The following is a 17,622-nucleotide window of genomic DNA, read 5'->3' as shown; positions in this document are numbered from 1 at the left end:
AAGGAGCCACACACAGCCGAGTGGGTCCTCCTGAAGGTGATAAAAGGAAGTGGTCGGAGCCAAGGTGGACAGGTCCCTATCAGGTGACGGAACGCACCTCACACGCGGTTCGGCTAAAAGGAAAGGGGGACACCTGGTATCACTGGAGCCAGTGCGCAGGCGCAGGGGAGCCTCAACGCTCTCTACAGGACGTCCAAGCTGATCTGAGGGCGCAGAAGTCTGAATCGGCTGATTCAGATACGGATCCTGTCACAAAAGGGGCAGAATAATCCCCTGACAGGAATCCAGGATCCCGGGTAGTCTAACCCCAGGGATCCAAAGAAAGAAGACACATCCTGAGGACGAGAGGACCAGAGAACCAGGCGGGGCGCTGGACGATGAGGCAGACGGACAGGAACACACACATGAACTGATAAAACACAATTTTGAACATTCTTATTGTAGGATAATTTTCATTACATTTGAGCTGTTAGGAGTATCTGGGGGCGGGAACGGTGAAAGACCGACCGATTAAAATACCCCCACATACTATGATGTATAACATGTTTCGTTTTATGTACTCACATGATATGTTTTTTAATACACTACATTCTTCACAGAGTTTTTCTTTTTTGCACCTTCATTTATGGTTTTGACACGCATACACACACACCAGGTGTTTGGACATTTACTCACAGTGTTGTTACATATAGATGTCACTTTTACCCATAGTTTTGTTTGATTACACACAGTGTTTTTCCTATTTGCTGATGTGACCGTTTATTGTTTCTTTTTCCTTATATTTCTGAGTGTTGGACTCTTAGTAGAGTCCAAAAGGGGGAATTGTGGAAATATATGGTCAAACCTGGTCAAAATATATGTTTGTTTGCACATATGGTAAAAGTGTATGGTTGCTCATAGATCGAGACCTCTGACTGAGGCCATAAAGTATTCTGAGGTTTAATGGTTAGTCTAGAAATTCGAACTGCAAACCCCTTAGTTGACCCCAAAGATGAAAACACAAGCTTGCCAAAGAGATAAGATATACTCAAGGTCGTGTAGCAGGAGGACCTGTGAGAATACACACACACACATCAAAGATGTGAGTGGAGAACTTCAATGTCTTTTAAGTTTCGTATACGCCCTCCACCTGTGATTATTGAATATGCATGTTTCACTGAAAAACATTACCTTTTATGCCTTTCTATGTAAATGTAACCACACCTTGTTGTAAGATTAATAAAACGAGCCTAATGCATGGGACGGACAGAATGCAAACGGTCAGCTGCTGGAGCAGATCGAGGGGTCTGTATTGAGCTGTGCATTCTCCCTTTATAAAGGCGAAACTGATCAGTACTGGTTTTCATTCAATGTTCTGCGCATCGGGGACGGAGTCTGGGAATCCGGGGTGACCAGATCAGGTCACAACAAGTGACAGACAGTTGACGTATCACAGCATGAGTTTCCTGCTCCCACGATCGCCTGCCCCCCTAATCCCCGCTCGTGCTCCCCCTCTTTGTCCATATTCGGAGTTTTAGTTGACATGACGCTGCCAACATGGCGGCGGTCATCACGTCCCGGAACCTCCCACTGAGACTCAAAACGGCTCTTCAGAAACAAACGGGTGACGTCACGGAAGCTCTGTCCATAGTTTTTACTGTCAATGGGTAGAACTTAAGCTGTTCTTTTGAACTTTGGTGTCATATATTTGTGCAGAAATAATCCTACAGGGTTGACAAAATTTAAATTAGCACTGTAAATAAAAAAACTACAAGAGAGTAAACTATGGGAAAGCAGAGGAATTTATTATTTGTTATCAACTTTTTATTCACTTTTTTATAGTTATCATCTACCGATAATGTCTACTGATCTACTGATAATGTAGTAAATGTCCAAATATCCAGACTTTCCAGTGGATCACAGATGTAAATAAACATCAGAAAAACTAAACTGACAAACCAAGTGTTGTGCAGAGGAAGAACTTGATATTTCTCACCAAGTCTTAGAAGCAAGTGTAAACTTGTTTTCTTCAACCAGTATCTCTGATTTGTCAGAGCTTTTAAACCCGATGCCAGGGCCAGAAATTTCTTCAGCCAACACTCTGTGGGCCAGGTGCCCAGAAGTTGAGATATTATATATATTATAGTGATATATTATTATTATTTGACATATTAATGTATTGATATTCCAGTTTTCTGTCATTTTGTAGCCTTTGTCAGTGTTAATTGACTCATTATATATACAGCAGCAAGACACTAGGGGGCGCTGTTTAGGCTTCATATTTGTGAGGCTGTCAATCTGTCATGGGGGTAAGCTGCTATTTATTAACACACCTAAGACAGTGGGTGACAGCAACACCACAGAGAACATGAAGAAATTTAAAGGGAAAATGTCTCTGCTAGATTTGTTGACTTTGGATTCATTGGATCATCTGTGACCCGTTCACTCACTTCATTAGACCAGTTGGAGAACACACCATGTTACACCACAGTTGGTAAGATTAAAACATTGAGGAATGTTGTTGATGAAGATTCTCAGTCGTCCAGGTCATAATACATAGAGAAGATTGAAGCAAGGCGTCTGGACTTTGTTGTTTCTGCACTGAAAGAGAAACAGAGACCTGCTGAGGCCCTCTGACACACTGATCAACTATGAACACATATTGGTTAAAATGCACAGCAGGTATTCACTTAGAACCAAAAGCCTTTCTAAAGACTCTCTCTGAATCCTCAGCAAGTGTGTTAAGGATGTGACTCAGAACTCTGTAGATTGCGATATAAGAGAGGCCCATTGCTATTGGGATTCCAATTATTGGAATGAACCTGGATCCTTCCTCTACTGCCATTAACACAGTCCTACCAGCTAGTGAGCTCATCACTCTGAGGACAAGTGCAGAGGTGACTTCTGCTGCAGCCAGCGGTGAAACAATGACAGCAAGCAGATCATCATATGACACACCTGTTCTGGCAGCAAGCCTCTTCATTGTTGGAACATCAAGGCCAAACCCATGTACATACTGTGTGACAGCAGCAATCAGTATGCTTACATCAACAGCAATAGAAAGACCAGGAACAGAAACAGCTGCTCCAGCTGCAGATGCAGCAGCCCAGTATTTAATTTTGGACTTAAAAGCTTCTTTCTTTTTAGCAATGATCTCCAGGCTGGTGATGGGTGTGGTCATCAGCAGAGCGTTCCTCTTGTGTTCAGGAAGTTCTGTCTCGAATGTCTCCTGTAGCAGAGAGATGTCATACTCATGGAGCTCAAAGCTGGACACCAGGAAGACCTGTGGAGACTCAAAACCTGCATCTTGAAGACCTGTGTTAGAAAAAAGATCAAAACACAACTCAGATTTTACCATTGTTTTATCATTAATCTGCTTGATTCTGCAGTGCAGGGTCACAGGGAGCTGAAACCTATTCTAAAGTTGCGCTTGTTAGAATAGAATATACTTTGGATCAACTGTACTTTGGATACATCCTTTATTTCAAAAGTTATTTTTTTTATATTATATTATTATTATTTTATATTTTATATATTATTTATCCACAGAAAAAGCTGAGGACCCTCAGAACCCCCACTGTAACATTAGCCTATGCATTGAACTGCATTGTAATGTTGTAACAGGATAACATTAAGCTTAAAAAGCTCACCTTTAATGCAGTCCTCCTTGATGTCTGTCAGAGTCTCCTCTCTGTTGAAGTTGGTCCTGAATTTCTTTTCATTATCTAAATCACTGTCGATCTTTGAGCGGACAAAGTATGCATGGGTTTTCTCCAGCTTCCTCCCTCATTCTTTAGAGTGACCAATTCTAAAGTTGCGCTTCTTAGAATATTCTATTCTAACAAGCACGTTTTTAGAATGTCAGGTCAATTGGTCACTCTAAATTGCCTGTAGGTGTGCGTGCGAGTGTGAATAGTTTTTCTTCATCTTCTTGATCTCCTGAGCGAGTTTGACATCATTTTCTGTGAAGCGGTTAGCTGAAATTATGATGAAGAAGTCAAACTTCTCCAGTCCAACTTTCTTTTTGTATTTTTTAGCTGGAAAGTTGGTGGTGCCGATACCAGGGAGATCCCAGAAGGTCACATTAGGATAGTTTGGATGGGGGTATGCTGTAACCTCTTTGGTAGTTTCCTTACAACCAGTGAGTGCAGCTCCATCATCTTCATCATTTAGACCTCTAAAGGCATTAATAAAGGTGGATTTACCAGCGCCAGTCTCTCCAGTGACGGCGATGTTGAGTGAAATGTTGTTCTGTTGTTCCAAAACTTCATTGATCTCTGCAGCAGCCAGGCTTTGATCACTGTTCTGCAGTATTTGTCTAATTTCAGCATCAGTTTCAGCCTCCATGATGAGAACTAATATCTGCAGTAAAACAGAGGTAAACATAATCATTTCCTTTCATGACATAGCAGACAGTCGTCCTTAATGTCCTGCCTGATACATTGTAGAACGGATGAAGCTGCTTGGTGGACCAGCGAAATGTCTTCAAGGAAACTCTACAAGTCCAGATGCCTGTCTTCAACCTTCTGAATAAAAACGACCTGAATGACTGAGAATCTTCATCAACATTGTGTTTGTAAATTTGTTAATGACCTGATACTGTGGTAAAGGAATTAACAATCTAACCCCTAGTGGGATGGACTATTAATAGTAATAGTAAAATACAGGCCAAGTTAAAACAGGAAACTTCAGTCCACAGTGTTGGGTCATGGTTAATCTTTGCCACATAAGGTCAGACAGACAGACGTCAGCTATCAGCTGCTTCACCTCTGTGTGCATGTTAAACACAGGGCACCGAAGACACAGAAACAAACTTAAATATACCATAATCAGACTGCAGTCAATTGCACTTTAATTCATAAAACAGTGTGAGTGGTCTTAATTTTATCATCAGAACAAATTCATCAAATATTGAGGCAGTGTGTGTAAAATCAGTAAATTCCATGATAATACTCACCTGGATCCAAACTTATGAGTCCTTCCACAGCAGTGGGTTCGTCTGGTTTGAAACAATAGTTTCACTTTTGTGACTGATAATGTGTTTGCAAATGACACAGGGGTGGTGTCTTCTCTGGCAATATCTGTGGTTCAATTTGTTCTTCAGTCCTTCAACAAAAGGTGGAGACAAACAGGAAATGAGCTGTTATCTATTGATTGACAAACTAATGACAGAAACTAGAAAATGTTGCTAACAGTTAGTGAACACACACTAACCTGCACACAAGGACAGAAAGTGATCTTAGAAGACCCCTTAAAATAATAACATCCATTCATAAATGATGAGGATGTTGGAAAATGATGCATCCACTACACTTTATTGTGTTGCTGCATTCTCTTGTGGAATAGATCATCATTGAACTTCAGTCACTCTCCAGTTGTGATCCTTTAAAAAGACTTAACACTTAGACAGAGCCAGACTTCATTGTTGTTTAGATATACAGCCAGTGTACAAAACACAGACTAATAATATTTAAGTGAGTAGTGAGTGCAAATAATCCTTCATTAATCTTCAACAGTATGACTGCTATCACTGAACTTCTGATCATCTAAAACATGCAAGCACTACAGGTGATTGTGCTGTGACTGAGAAACAAAATAAGCCATGTTACTAACAGAAACAACCACATTAGTTACACCAACAGGAAGTACAGTGGTTGGTGCAACACTGCAGATGGTAAGCTTTGACTGTAACATTCACATTTCTGTTTATCATTCGTTCATCATCATCATCATCATCATTATCATCCAAACAATAGAGAATACATAAGCTATTTGTTGGGATTACTTAATCATTAAGTGTATGAACTGTATGATTGTTGGAATCAATGTACATAAGTTATCCTACTTTTACTTTATTCTTTATGAGTTTATATGAGTTTACATCTTACTCTTTATGTGTGCATAATGAATTAACTATCTTATTGTGTGTATTATCATTTATGAGATGACACACACACACACTCACACAGAGCTTGTTAAAGATGTTCAAGGACATTGTAAAACGAAACTAAGATAAGGAGTGCTGAGACAAACTTTGTGATACATGAACCCTTTTTCCCTTAGTAAACTATGTATTAGGGCGTTCCTAACTAATAAAAGGCTTGGAGAACCCAGAGCTGTTTCAGAGTGGCGTGGGAGATTGTAACTGAGCAGTCTCTGGTCACTCTCCTTGCAAGTAAAAAGATATCTAACTCTCTGTGTCTCTTTTGTACAGGTTGTGTAATACAAATGTTTGGGGTTTGAACCTAACATTTAATTGGTCCTTCGAGCCGGATTCCAAGATACCTGACGATCCCAGCGAACGAGGTGAGATCCAGAGAAAGACAGTGGCCACTGCTTGAGACCCTTTCCGGGACTGGTCCCTCCCTCGTGGGCTGGGGTCCGATGGTTGACGGAAAGTCCAGGAGACACAGACGAGTGTGAGTATAGATTTCCTTAAAAAGGGGGAATGTGTGAAAGACGCGCGCAGTAAAAGATAAGAAGTACAAGAGGATAGTGAGATCCTCTGTGTGTTGAAGAAGTGACAAGAGGATAGTGAGATCCTCTGTGTGTTGAAAAAGTGAATAAAACCCTGACAATTCTAGACTCTATCAGGTCAAGTAAAAAAGTCCGCAGGAGGGTAGACTCCCCTAGTTTAAAACGACTAGTTAAATTCTACGTAGGTCAGCGGAACCTGTTTGGCAACTGTGTTAAAATTAAAAGTAAAAAGTGAAGTGCACGTTCGAACAAAAAGGTGTGAAAGTGAATGTGTGAATGGAAGCATAATTACCACTAGGTAATTATATTTCATATAAAACAACAAGACTCAAATGGTGAGCCTTTGTGGATGCATGTAGGCAAGAAAACTCCACCTGAAAAGGTTGAAGTGAGTTTTACCACAAAAGGTTGTTGATTGCCATCTTGTTGAAAGAAATCCAGTGATAGAATACAGCAGGTATTAAGACCCACTGGATCCAACATCTAGATCAAAATGGGGAAGGGGCAAAGCAAAACCCGACAAAAGTTAATTGATGAGTTAACTTGTAAAGATTGGAAAATAGTTCAAAAGGCAGATGAGGCCGCGATAGAACCGTTAGGTCGTTGGATAAAAAAGTATAGTTTTAATGGTAAACTATCAACTACTGATGTAAAAGACCTACAACTCAAAATTAGGATCAAATGTAAAGATGATAAAAATAAATTGAAAAAAGAAGGTTATGAACACACGCAGGTCTGGATCAAAATAGCAGGACAGCGTGAGGAGGGTGAGAAGAAGGCGAGACGGGAGAGGGATGAGAAAAAGAAAAAAGGGGCAGCAGGCAGTGACAGTGTAGGAGAGAAACAGACATTGATGTTTCACAGGAAGGAGGATGATGAATTTAGTGGGCCATATGCAGAGGCTAGACAGCTGTTGCAACAACAGGCTGAGGTCTCCGCTCCAGACACACACATAGCAGCGGGGCCACCAGGGGGGCCACCCAAATACACACCTCTTGCAAATGCAATTTCACAGCCCGGCTACGCACCTCCTGTATTTGAAACTCCACACACAATGCTGACCCGTTCAAAAGGCAGTGTAGGAGACTGGTCAAAAGGCTTAACAACCGGAATACAAAATATGTTTTCTCCGAAACCAAAAATACCTGATTTCTCACAAGAGAGAGAAGACACAGATGTTTTCCCTCTAATAGAATTACCTAATCCACGCGCAGGCCAGGAAGGTGAGAGAGAGGTAATTAGAGTATTCAGAACTTGGACTCAAAGTGATGTTAAAAAAGCAGTTGAGGGGATTCCACACCCTAAGGAGGATGTTGAGGAATGCATCACACAAATGGAAAATCTGCGACAATCATATCATTTAAATGGAGCAGAAGTTCAGCAAATTTGGATGACCTTAACAGGTCCTGACTGGTTTTATGTAAAAGGAAATTATTCCCCTACTGATGCACAAAACCAGATTCATCCTCCTGAGAGTGGGGAATTAAATAGAAATATGAATCCGCTTTTAGATCGGATCAGAAACAGATATAGAAGGAGAGCAAATTACACTGAAATTGGAAGGTGTAAACAAAAGCCAGAGGAGCCGTTTGAGGAGTACAGAGTAAGGATGGAGAAAATTTTTAGAGCGCACAGTGGTCTAGTGATGGATGACGCTGATGATGGAGCTTATAAACAACAGCTAAAAAACGCTTTACACTCAGGCTCACTACCAGAGATTAGTGGGTGGGTAAGTCGTCATTATATAGGCATGAGCGGGGGAACACTCGCAGAATATGTAAATCATGCCCTGCATGCGGAGAAAGTCATTAGCAGCAAAAAAGGAAAAAAGGAGTTGGTCTTCTATCAGGAAGAAGAAGAGCCAGCTGTGTTTTATCAACAAGCCAGAGGTCGAGGTCGCGGACGCGGTAGGGCCAGAGGCAGAGGAGGTTTTGGATCACGCTCAACTGATAACCCCAGAGCGTGCTGGTCATGCGGAAAGGAAGGCCACATAGCGAGAGATTGCAGAAGCAATCCCTCCCCCCACAGTCACGGGACAGCATGACTAGAACATACACAGTTAGAAGGAGAACCTGAGGGAGAGGTTGATGAAGGAGAGGAAGTGTTAAATCTAGAGGATTTGTTTTTTGAGGAGAAAATAAGGCCAGAGATCACTATAATGGTACAAGGCACTCCAGTTAAATTTCTTTGTGACACTGGAGCGTGCAGGACCACAATTAGAGAAAAGCTACCGCACCTTTCATTGGGCCCTAATTATTCTACTGTACGATCAGCACAAGGTGCTATTAAAATGGTCCAAGAAACAGAACCTATATGGCTTAGAGACCCGAAAGGAAAATCATGTCAGCTATCAGTTTTGTGGCTGCCAGAATGTCCAGTAAATTTGCTTGGAAGAGATGCCTTAGTTTCTCTAGGCCTAGCCATTGTACCAACATCTGAAGGATTAAAAATGATCAGACAAAAACCAGATGAAGTATATGTAGTGCAAGGGACAGGGAAACCTAATTACTACTATACACTTGACGTTCCTAACAGGCAACCCATTTCTATGGGAGATTCTCTTATGAATGAAGGGAAAGGAGCGGTGAGGCAGGTTCAGGATCAAATGTCACCAAATGATTTGCATATCACCATGTGGTACACTGACCACGTTGATCCTAAGTATAAAGAACGTTTGGATAAAGTCACACCTGCTAAAGTGACAGTGACATACTTGTATTCTGATGGTATAGCAAATGCTGCAGCTGCAGTCACTGTACCAGATCAAGTTAAAACTTTGTACAGACAACACTGGAACCACATGCACATCTCTCTATGTAAACACACACATGCTAGATGGAGAGATCTCGGACAGCTAGTGAATAGAGGAGAGAAAGCTTGTGATTGGACAGCAACAGGTGTAAACACCTGGTATAGTGATTCAACTGAACTGACCAGAAAAGCATTGTTCTGGACTGTGACTGTCCAAGCAGGAGTACATTTGGCTGAAACTGAAAAGTGATACATTTTCTTCACTGATGAGCAGGAGAATTTATTGAAACAAGTTCCCTCTGAACTATGGTCACAAGGACCCACGGATGTAGGACTAGTGAAACGAGCACAACCGGTAATAATCAGGCCCAAAACAGAACATCGTCCTAGAATAAAACAGTATCCTTTAAAGCCTGATGCAATGGAAGGAATAGAACCGGTAATTGAGGATTTAAAGAAAGCAGGTGTATTGATAGAATGCGCAGACTCTCCAGTGAACACGCCTATTTTTCCAGTGAAAAAGGCGCCTCCATCTACAGGGTGGAGGATGGTTCAGGATTTGATAGCAGTGAATAATGCAGTAATTCAGAGGTCTCCATGCGTAGCAGACCCACATACACTATTAAATTCACTGAATCCAAAAGCTAAATATTTTACTGTGATAGACATAAGCAATGCATTCTTTTCGGTACCAGTGCATAAAGATAGCCAATTCTGGTTTGCATTTACTTTCAAAGGGAAAAGATACACATACACCAGGTTGCCTCAAGGTTATTGTGAAAGTCCAACTATTTATTCACAAGTAATTGCTTCTAGTCTTTCCACTTTTGAACCTCCAAGTAAGAGTCAATTGCTTACTTATGTAGATGACATTCTCGTGGCGTCAGAAACAGAGGCAGGCTGTAAAACGGACACGATTGCATTGTTAAAACATTTGGCACAAGAGGGCCATAAAGTAAACAAAAGCAAACTACAGTTCTGTCAGGAAAAAGTAAAATATTTAGGACACCAGTTATGTACAGGGGGGAGAACAATACTGGAGGAGAGAAAAGCTGCAATTCTACAAGCACCCAAGCCACTAACAAAAAAGCAGATGATGTCATTTTTAGGTTTGACTAATTATTGCCGAAGTTGGGTGCCGAATTATGCAGAATTAACTGCACCATTGCAGTCTTTGATGTATAAGGAAGAATTGAAAATGTCTGACAGCCTTAAGTGGACAATTGAAGCTGAAAATGCTCTGTGCAATTTAAAACAGGCCATGGTAAGCAGCTGCACATTGGCCTTACCAGACTACCAAAAGGAGTTTGTGCAAATGGTAGATTGTAAAGGATATTTCATGACCTCAGTTTTGACACAAATGCATGGAAATAAACTCAGGCCAATTGCCTACTACTCGACAAAGTTGGATGCTGTAGCATGTGCATTGCCTCATTGCGTGAGAGCAGTGATCGCTGCGTCATTAGCTGTAATTTCAAGTGCAGACATTGTACTTTTTCATCCGTTACTTTTAAAAGTCCCTCATGCTGTGTCTGCCTTATTATTGCAAACCAAAATGACTTTTCTCTCCCCGGCCAGACATTTATCCTGCATGTCCATTTTACTCTCACAACCACATCTAAAAATAGAACGGTGCACAGTGCTTAACCCGGCTACACTCGTGCCCACGGAAGGGGAGGGGGAGCCTCATGACTGTGAATCTCTATCAGAGCAGACAGCTAAGAGCAGAGCAGACTTAAAGGATATTCCTTTACAGCAGGGACACACACTGTTTGTTGACGGTTCTTCTAAAAAGGATGATAAAGGAAAAACAAAGACAGGCTATGCTGTCGTAACACAAGATAAGGTTTTGAGAGCAGAGGCACTCCCTCAACATTTTTCTGCACAAGCAGCAGAATTAGTAGCTCTCACTGAAGCTTGTAAATTAATGAAAGACAAAATAGCAACAATTTACACTGACAGCCAATACGCATATGCAACAACTCATACATTTGCGCAACATTGGAAAAATAGAGGCATGATAACATCTACGGGAAAACCAGTAACGCATGCAAAACTTCTCTCAGAACTGCTACAGGCTATAAATTTGCCGAAACAATTAGCCATATGCAAATGTGCAGCACACACAAACGGGACTGACCCTGTTTCTAGAGGAAATGCATTTGCAGACAAAACAGCAAAAGAAGCCGCGCAGGGTGAAATCCATGTTTTCAGTATGTCAGACACTAACTTAAACCATGACATACTACGTGATATGCAACAACAATCACCCAACCAAGAGCTGGAACAGTGGAAACGAAAGGGGGCACAACTAAAAGAGGGAATATACACATGACCAGAAAATAAACCAATCCTACCAAAAAATCTATATAAATGGGCCGCTATATGGAGCCATGGGCAAACACATGTCTCCACAGGGGGGATGTTGAGCTTGGTAGCCAGAAAGTACACAACATATGGATTCAATTCCTATTCAAAAAATTTTTGCAGAGCATGTTTGATATGTGCAAAACATAATGCTCAAGGCAATTTGAGACCAAGAAGAGGACAGTTTCCAAAACCTAATTATCCGTTCCAGCACATACACATGGATTTCATAGAACTAAACAAAAGTGAAGGTAAAAAATACTGTTTAGTCATAATTGATTCTTTTTCAAAATGGATTGAACTATTTCCTACCAAAAACCCAGACGCACTAACGGTAGCGAAAGCTTTGTGTAAAGACATTATTCCTCGCTATGGGATTCCAGAAAAAATCTACAGTGATAATGGTTCTCATTTTGTAAATCAACTAATCTCTAACATAGGCAAAATGTTTTGTATAGATCTAAAACACCATTGTGCTTATCATCCACAGAGCGCAGGGTTGGTAGAGAGAATGAATGGCACAATAAAAAATAGACTTAAAAAATGTATGGAAGAGACAAACAGACCATGGACTAAATGCTTAGATTTAGTAAAGTTGTACATAAACATTACAAGTACAAATGGACTAACACCTTATGAAATTCTGTTTGGCAGACCTTACAGATTGCCTTTCTTTCAAAATGTGTGGGAAACTGATGATGAAAGTACTTTAGCTGACTACATGAGAAAAATGCTGGAGCAACGGAAACAGGTGTTTAATCAGACCGATAACGATGATACATCCTCTGTGTTCCCACAGGATGACCAGCTAGTAGAGCCAGGAGACTGGGTCCTGATAAAAAGTATAAAGAAGAAACATTGGCATTCACCTAAGTGGGAAGGCCCGTATCAGGTACTTTTAACAACTGGCACAGCAGTGAAGGTTGCAGAAAGGAGTACTTGGGTTCATTTGTCTCATTGTAAGAAAATAATTAAACATGAGTAAAATAACTTTTGTGATTATAGCGCAGGCAGTTGCTATCATCCTCTGTATTGTAGTGTTAGTGCTGTGGTATTTGGCGTAGATTAGTGACTTCTCAAAACAGGCACCTCCAGAGCAAAGGCCGACTACAAAGGGGGCCGTAACCATAGGTTGCTGTCGTCTCAAACTCGGTGAATGTTGAAAAATGATGTTGACCCCAGCACATAAGAGGATGGTAGCCGTAGCAGGAGCAATTGGACTTGTTGCTATAACTATAATCTTGCTATGGGAAAGATATGAGACACTATCAGCTAAGGAAAAGAGAGCGATCGACTTTGTTCCTGTACACCCATGCTCAGAAAAATATCGCCAACCTGACTTCAACCCAGAAGTAGTTTTGTGTTACAACTCTGTAGCTGTGAGCCAGACCATTGTTATTCCTAGTTCCGCCTTTCAGACTGCAGTTCATCGTTCACAGCCAAAAGACTATTTCGGACATACGTTTTACCTTGATTGCACTCCCTACGGTAAGTCACCTATGGGTGAAAGCGGGTCGTGGGGTACAGTTTTTAGATCCACTGATCTGAAGTGGGCTCCAAATTCCTACGGATGGGCTGAGTGTGCCCAAGAATTTAAGAGAATCATTCCTACTCTGATGGTCACTAAAGACAGTGTAACATTAAAGGTCAAATCTGGACATGTACTCTTAGACAGAGAAAACTGTAGACGAGTATACTTGTGTGCCTGGATGTCAGGTCGTGATCCATGCTGGATTTTACGATTATGTTCCCTTCTGAGTGCAGGACAGGACACGACTTTCAACAACACGGAGGGTAAACTCGTTGTGGCAGGAGGCCAACCAAGGACAAAGACAATCATCATTAAGGAGGAAGATGGTGAGACGGATGAATGGTTCAAAATTACTACTGGCATTTCAGGATTTGAGAATAATTGGCTTTTAATGGCAGAACAAGCTGCCCAAGCAACACAGGCAGATTGTGTTGTGTGTTTGAGTGCTAGACCACTCCTACAGGTTGTACCTTCAGCTTTGAATTTGACATGCCTAGTAAATGTAATGAGCTATACTACTCCGTCAGCAAAATGTTCCTTTTGGGATAAAATTCACCCTCTAACTCCACCTGAAAGAAAAAAGCCTAAGTTTTCTAACAAAGTAGCTGCAGGAAATTTCACATGTGTTAACCGTACAGGTACAGGTAAAAGACTGGGAAGACTGAATGACACACAATGTTATGCTGTGGAAACTGTGGGTGAGCACTTCAAGCCAAAATCCCGCAGCGACATCTGGTGGTGGTGTGGAGATGACAGATTGTTTGATGTATTACCAGCTAAAACCACAGGACTGTGTGCTTCTGTAACATTGATTCTGCCTGTATCCCTCGTTCCTCTCTCAGCTACAGATTTAGTTGAGAATGTTAAAAGTGTGATGCCTCATCATTGGATCCATACAGCTAAAAGGAGATCCACTAGGTCTTGGCAGGGTGATGACCCGACATACATAGACAGCATCGGAGTACCCAGGGGCGTCCCAGATGAGTATAAACTGGTAAACCAAGTTTCTGCAGGTTTTGAATCTGTTTTATGTTGGTGGTGCACTATTAATAAGAATGTAGACCGAATCAACTACATCCACTTTAATGTGCAGAAATTAGGAAACAAAACTGAAGAAGGTTTCTCCGCTATTCACGAGCAGCTTTCCGCTACCTCTTTAATGGCTTTCCAAAATCGTATTGCTGTTGATATGTTGTTGGCAGAGAAAGGTGGAGTCTGTTCCATCTTTGGGGACCAGTGCTGCACGTTCATTCCGAATAACACAGCAGCTGATGGCAGCCTTACCAGGGCTCTGGAAGGCTTAAAATCCCTTAACAGCAAGATGAAAGACCATTCTGGAGTGGACACATCGCTGTGGAACGGTTTTGGAGACATGTTTGGCAAGTATAAACAATTGGTGATGTCCATCATCATGTCTATCGCTGTATTTGCCGCTATTCTCACCTTATGTGGATGTTGTTGCATTCCCTGCATTAGAGCATTGTGCACTAGAATGATAACCACCGCCATAGCACCTGTTAGAGCAGAGATGCGGGAAGTGTATGCTCTGTTACCTTTTGTTGTAGAAAATCCACCGGAGGAGGAGAATGAGGATGACGATGACGAAGACATGGCTGTCTTCCTACCTGACTGAGATGATCCATCCCTCTGAGTGTACCATTTTATACTGCATGTATGAATTTGTGACCGAAAATCTTAACCAGAAGTGGTCATTAAAGGATGTAACATAAAGCAGTAAAAGTGAATAAACAGGAGGGAAATGTTGGAATCAATGTACATAAGTTATCCTACTTTTACTTTATTCTTTATGAGTTTATATGAGTTTACATCTTACTCTTTATGTGTGCATAATGAATTAACTATCTTATTGTGTGTATTATCATTTATGAGATGACACACACACACACTCACACAGAGCTTGTTAAAGATGTTCAAGGACATTGTAAAACGAAACTAAGATAAGGAGTGCTGAGACAAACTTTGTGATACATGAACCCTTTTTCCCTTAGTAAACTATGTATTAGGGCGTTCCTAACTAATAAAAGGCTTGGAGAACCCAGAGCTGTTTCAGAGTGGCGTGGGAGATTGTAACTGAGCAGTCTCTGGTCACTCTCCTTGCAAGTAAAAAGATATCTAACTCTCTGTGTCTCTTTTGTACAGGTTGTGTAATACAAATGTTTGGGGTTTGAACCTAACAATGATCTGTCTGATATGTCATTGTATTACCTTATTTTTAGATTACATTGTTTACTTTGTTTTTACTAAACACGATTCTGATTCTGTCATGACCCTGTGTTTTGTTTTCCTTGTTTTGAGTTACTGTTTTATCTTGTGCTCACTTATTGTTGTTATCCTGGTAGTTGTAGGCTTGTGTTTAGTTTCTCTGGGTTTTTGTTTAGCTCTTGAGTCTTTGTCCTTGGGGTGTTTGTCTCGTGTTTCCTGTTTTATTTTGATAGTCCTGTCCTTGTGCTTTGTCTTGTGATTTACTTCCTGTGGTTTTCCTCCTTGTGTGATTACCTGCCCTAATGTGTGCCACCTGTGTCTCGTTGTCTTCCCTGGTCCCATGTATTTAGTCTGTGTCTTCCTTGCACCGGGTGCTAGTTCGTCTTGTCTCTGTTGAGGGTTTGTTCCTGTCCTCGGCTCTTCTGAGGGATTGTCCCTGCCATGACTCCAGGTGTAATGCAATGCCTTGTTCATCTCATGTTTGCCGTGCCATGTTATGATCTCGTTGGGCCTTTTGCCTGTTTTTTGGTTTCATTTTGCACTAAGCTCAGATTAGGTTCTAGTCTGATTTAGATTTCTTGTTTTACTTTTGTTATCTTGCCACGTTATGTACCATGCTAAGTTTTTGACTTTTAGCCTGAGTTACCACTTCAAGTGTGATTTTGTGTTCTGGTCTTTGCTCTGTTGTCCGTGTGGCTTTGAATAAAGACTCCTAGCAAGCTAACCACTCTGTGTGCTGCATCTGTGTCCTCCTCCTGAGACGAACCCTGACATTCTGATTCTGATGTAGTAAAAATGTAGGGTCAAGGTCAAGGTGCCTTATGCATTGACCAATAAGGGCACAAGTCAACAGGACATTCTACTAGGTTCCTAGTTTCTAAAAATATTAGATTTTTAAAGATTAGATTTTGTGGCATTGGTTAGAGTTTAGCACCTACCAGAAGTGTTCAAAGGAGGGACACACAGATGAGGAAGTATAGGACTGTCACAAAAAGGTTCCTGGTTTTTGGTTTTACATTATGTCTTAATGGAAGAATGACCGGCACTCTCCTCGAACAGCTGGCTGTCAGGGCAAAACGGTCTGGTGTTCAGTTTTAAGAGTCACACCGTCAGAAAGCTAACGAGTGTTCCTTCGAACCGATATAAAAATGATCCCAGTTAGATGGAAGGTTCAGGCCTGAGCACAGGTTAGAGATTTTTTTAGGCATCTCCTCAGCCTCTCTCCACTCTGCTGAAGATTCGGCCCACTCTGGCTCCCAACATTCCACCCAATACACACTAATGTTAAACCCAGAAGAGACCTCAAAAACCACTTCATCTTTAATCACCTTTGAAGACGGAGCTGAATTTCCAAATTCTGTATACAAGTTTTGAAGACCAAGATATTTGAAGTTTTTTAAGCTTTGAATGGTTTCTCTATCTTGAAATTTGTAGGAGGAGTAGCATTTTCCAGAAGGCAATTTAAAGGTGGGAAATGTTTGATATTTTTAATATATCCGTGGTTCTAATGGCATATGTGAAATGTTATTTCTTGTTAGTTCATGTTCAACCTGCAAAGTGTGTGAAGAGATTATTACCTTTGCCTGGCAGCAGAGCAGAGGGAGGGTTATCAGGCTATTCAAACTCACTGAACATACATGAGTATGTTTGCAATGTAGCAAGACCTGCTGAAAGTTCCCTGAAGTCCCCAAACCGAGAGACACCACTAGAATCAGTGTCATGGTTGCCATTATAAAAGACATGTTTTTCAGGCATGTTATTCCTGATGTTGTCATCTGAGGTTCTCAGTATGTCAGTGCTGAGTTCAAAGACATGCTGAAAGGTGGACAGGCAGGCGGTGCAGACTGCTCAAAATCTGCTGGAGAAATCAGAGTGTAATAAGGACGACTCCAACATTTTACAGATTGTCACAACAAACCTTTGGAAACGGTAGGATTGTCCCCAGGCCTTGAAAGAAAAACTGCAAACATCCACCTCTGCTTACTCCAGAGGGATCAGCCGAGGTTCACTAAAGCTAAAAATTCTATTTTTAAAAGACAAACAATGAAGATACCACACTTTCCTTTTCCTTTACAACAGAGGGCTACCAGCTGTGCACTGAGAGCACATTTGTGAAAACAGCCACATATGAGCAGTTGGCGACAGCCGTCAATGACATCATCGGAAACCATTTGCCATAAACGTTTCGCCAATAACAAAAAAAACTTTACAGACCGCTGTTTGTTTTTAAATGTGAATACAAAATACTGTGTTTCACCTTAACATGTGTCCTCTTTTGTAGCTCTGCTTCAGGT

The 17,622-nt window shown here is 41.2% G+C and overlaps 1 protein-coding gene and 1 long non-coding RNA gene across 2 annotated transcripts; one reads left to right on the top strand and one right to left on the bottom strand.

Moving 5' to 3' along the window:
* Window positions 1-2,657: 2,657 nt before the first annotated feature.
* LOC114427835 (interferon-inducible GTPase 5-like) lies at window positions 2,658-4,326 on the bottom strand. Its single transcript, XM_028396043.1, has 3 exons — window positions 3,892-4,326; window positions 3,630-3,738; window positions 2,658-3,294 (listed from the first exon to the last, which is right to left on the bottom strand). Exons 1-3 carry the CDS (start codon window positions 4,324-4,326, stop codon window positions 2,666-2,668), a joined length of 1,173 nt encoding a protein of 390 aa, XP_028251844.1. The 3' UTR covers window positions 2,658-2,665.
* An 8,594-nt stretch (window positions 4,327-12,920) lies between these two features.
* Window positions 12,921-14,160, top strand: LOC114428090 (uncharacterized). The gene is made up of 3 exons (XR_003669513.1): window positions 12,921-13,062; window positions 13,339-13,431; window positions 13,948-14,160. It is a non-coding gene; the product is annotated as an uncharacterized LOC114428090 (long non-coding RNA).
* The last annotated feature ends 3,462 nt before the right edge of the window (window positions 14,161-17,622 follow it).

The sequence above is a fragment of the Parambassis ranga genome, chromosome 22 (assembly GCF_900634625.1).
Source record: "Parambassis ranga chromosome 22, fParRan2.1, whole genome shotgun sequence".
In the NCBI taxonomy this organism is placed as follows: Eukaryota; Metazoa; Chordata; class Actinopteri; family Ambassidae; genus Parambassis; species Parambassis ranga.
Note: the sequence above shows the minus strand (reverse complement) of the source record. Positions and strands in the feature narration are given on the sequence as shown.

Coding starts and splice junctions, on each gene's coding strand:
- LOC114427835 (XM_028396043.1), bottom strand. CDS start 4,326: ATGGAGGCTGAAACTGATGCTGAAATTAGACAAATACTGCAGAACAGT. Junction 3,739..3,891: donor AGAAGATGAAGAAAAACTAT/TCACACTCGCAC, acceptor AAAACCCATGCA/TACTTTGTCCGCTCAAAGAT. Junction 3,295..3,629: donor CAAGGAGGACTGCATTAAAG/GTGAGCTTTTTA, acceptor TTTCTAACACAG/GTCTTCAAGATGCAGGTTTT.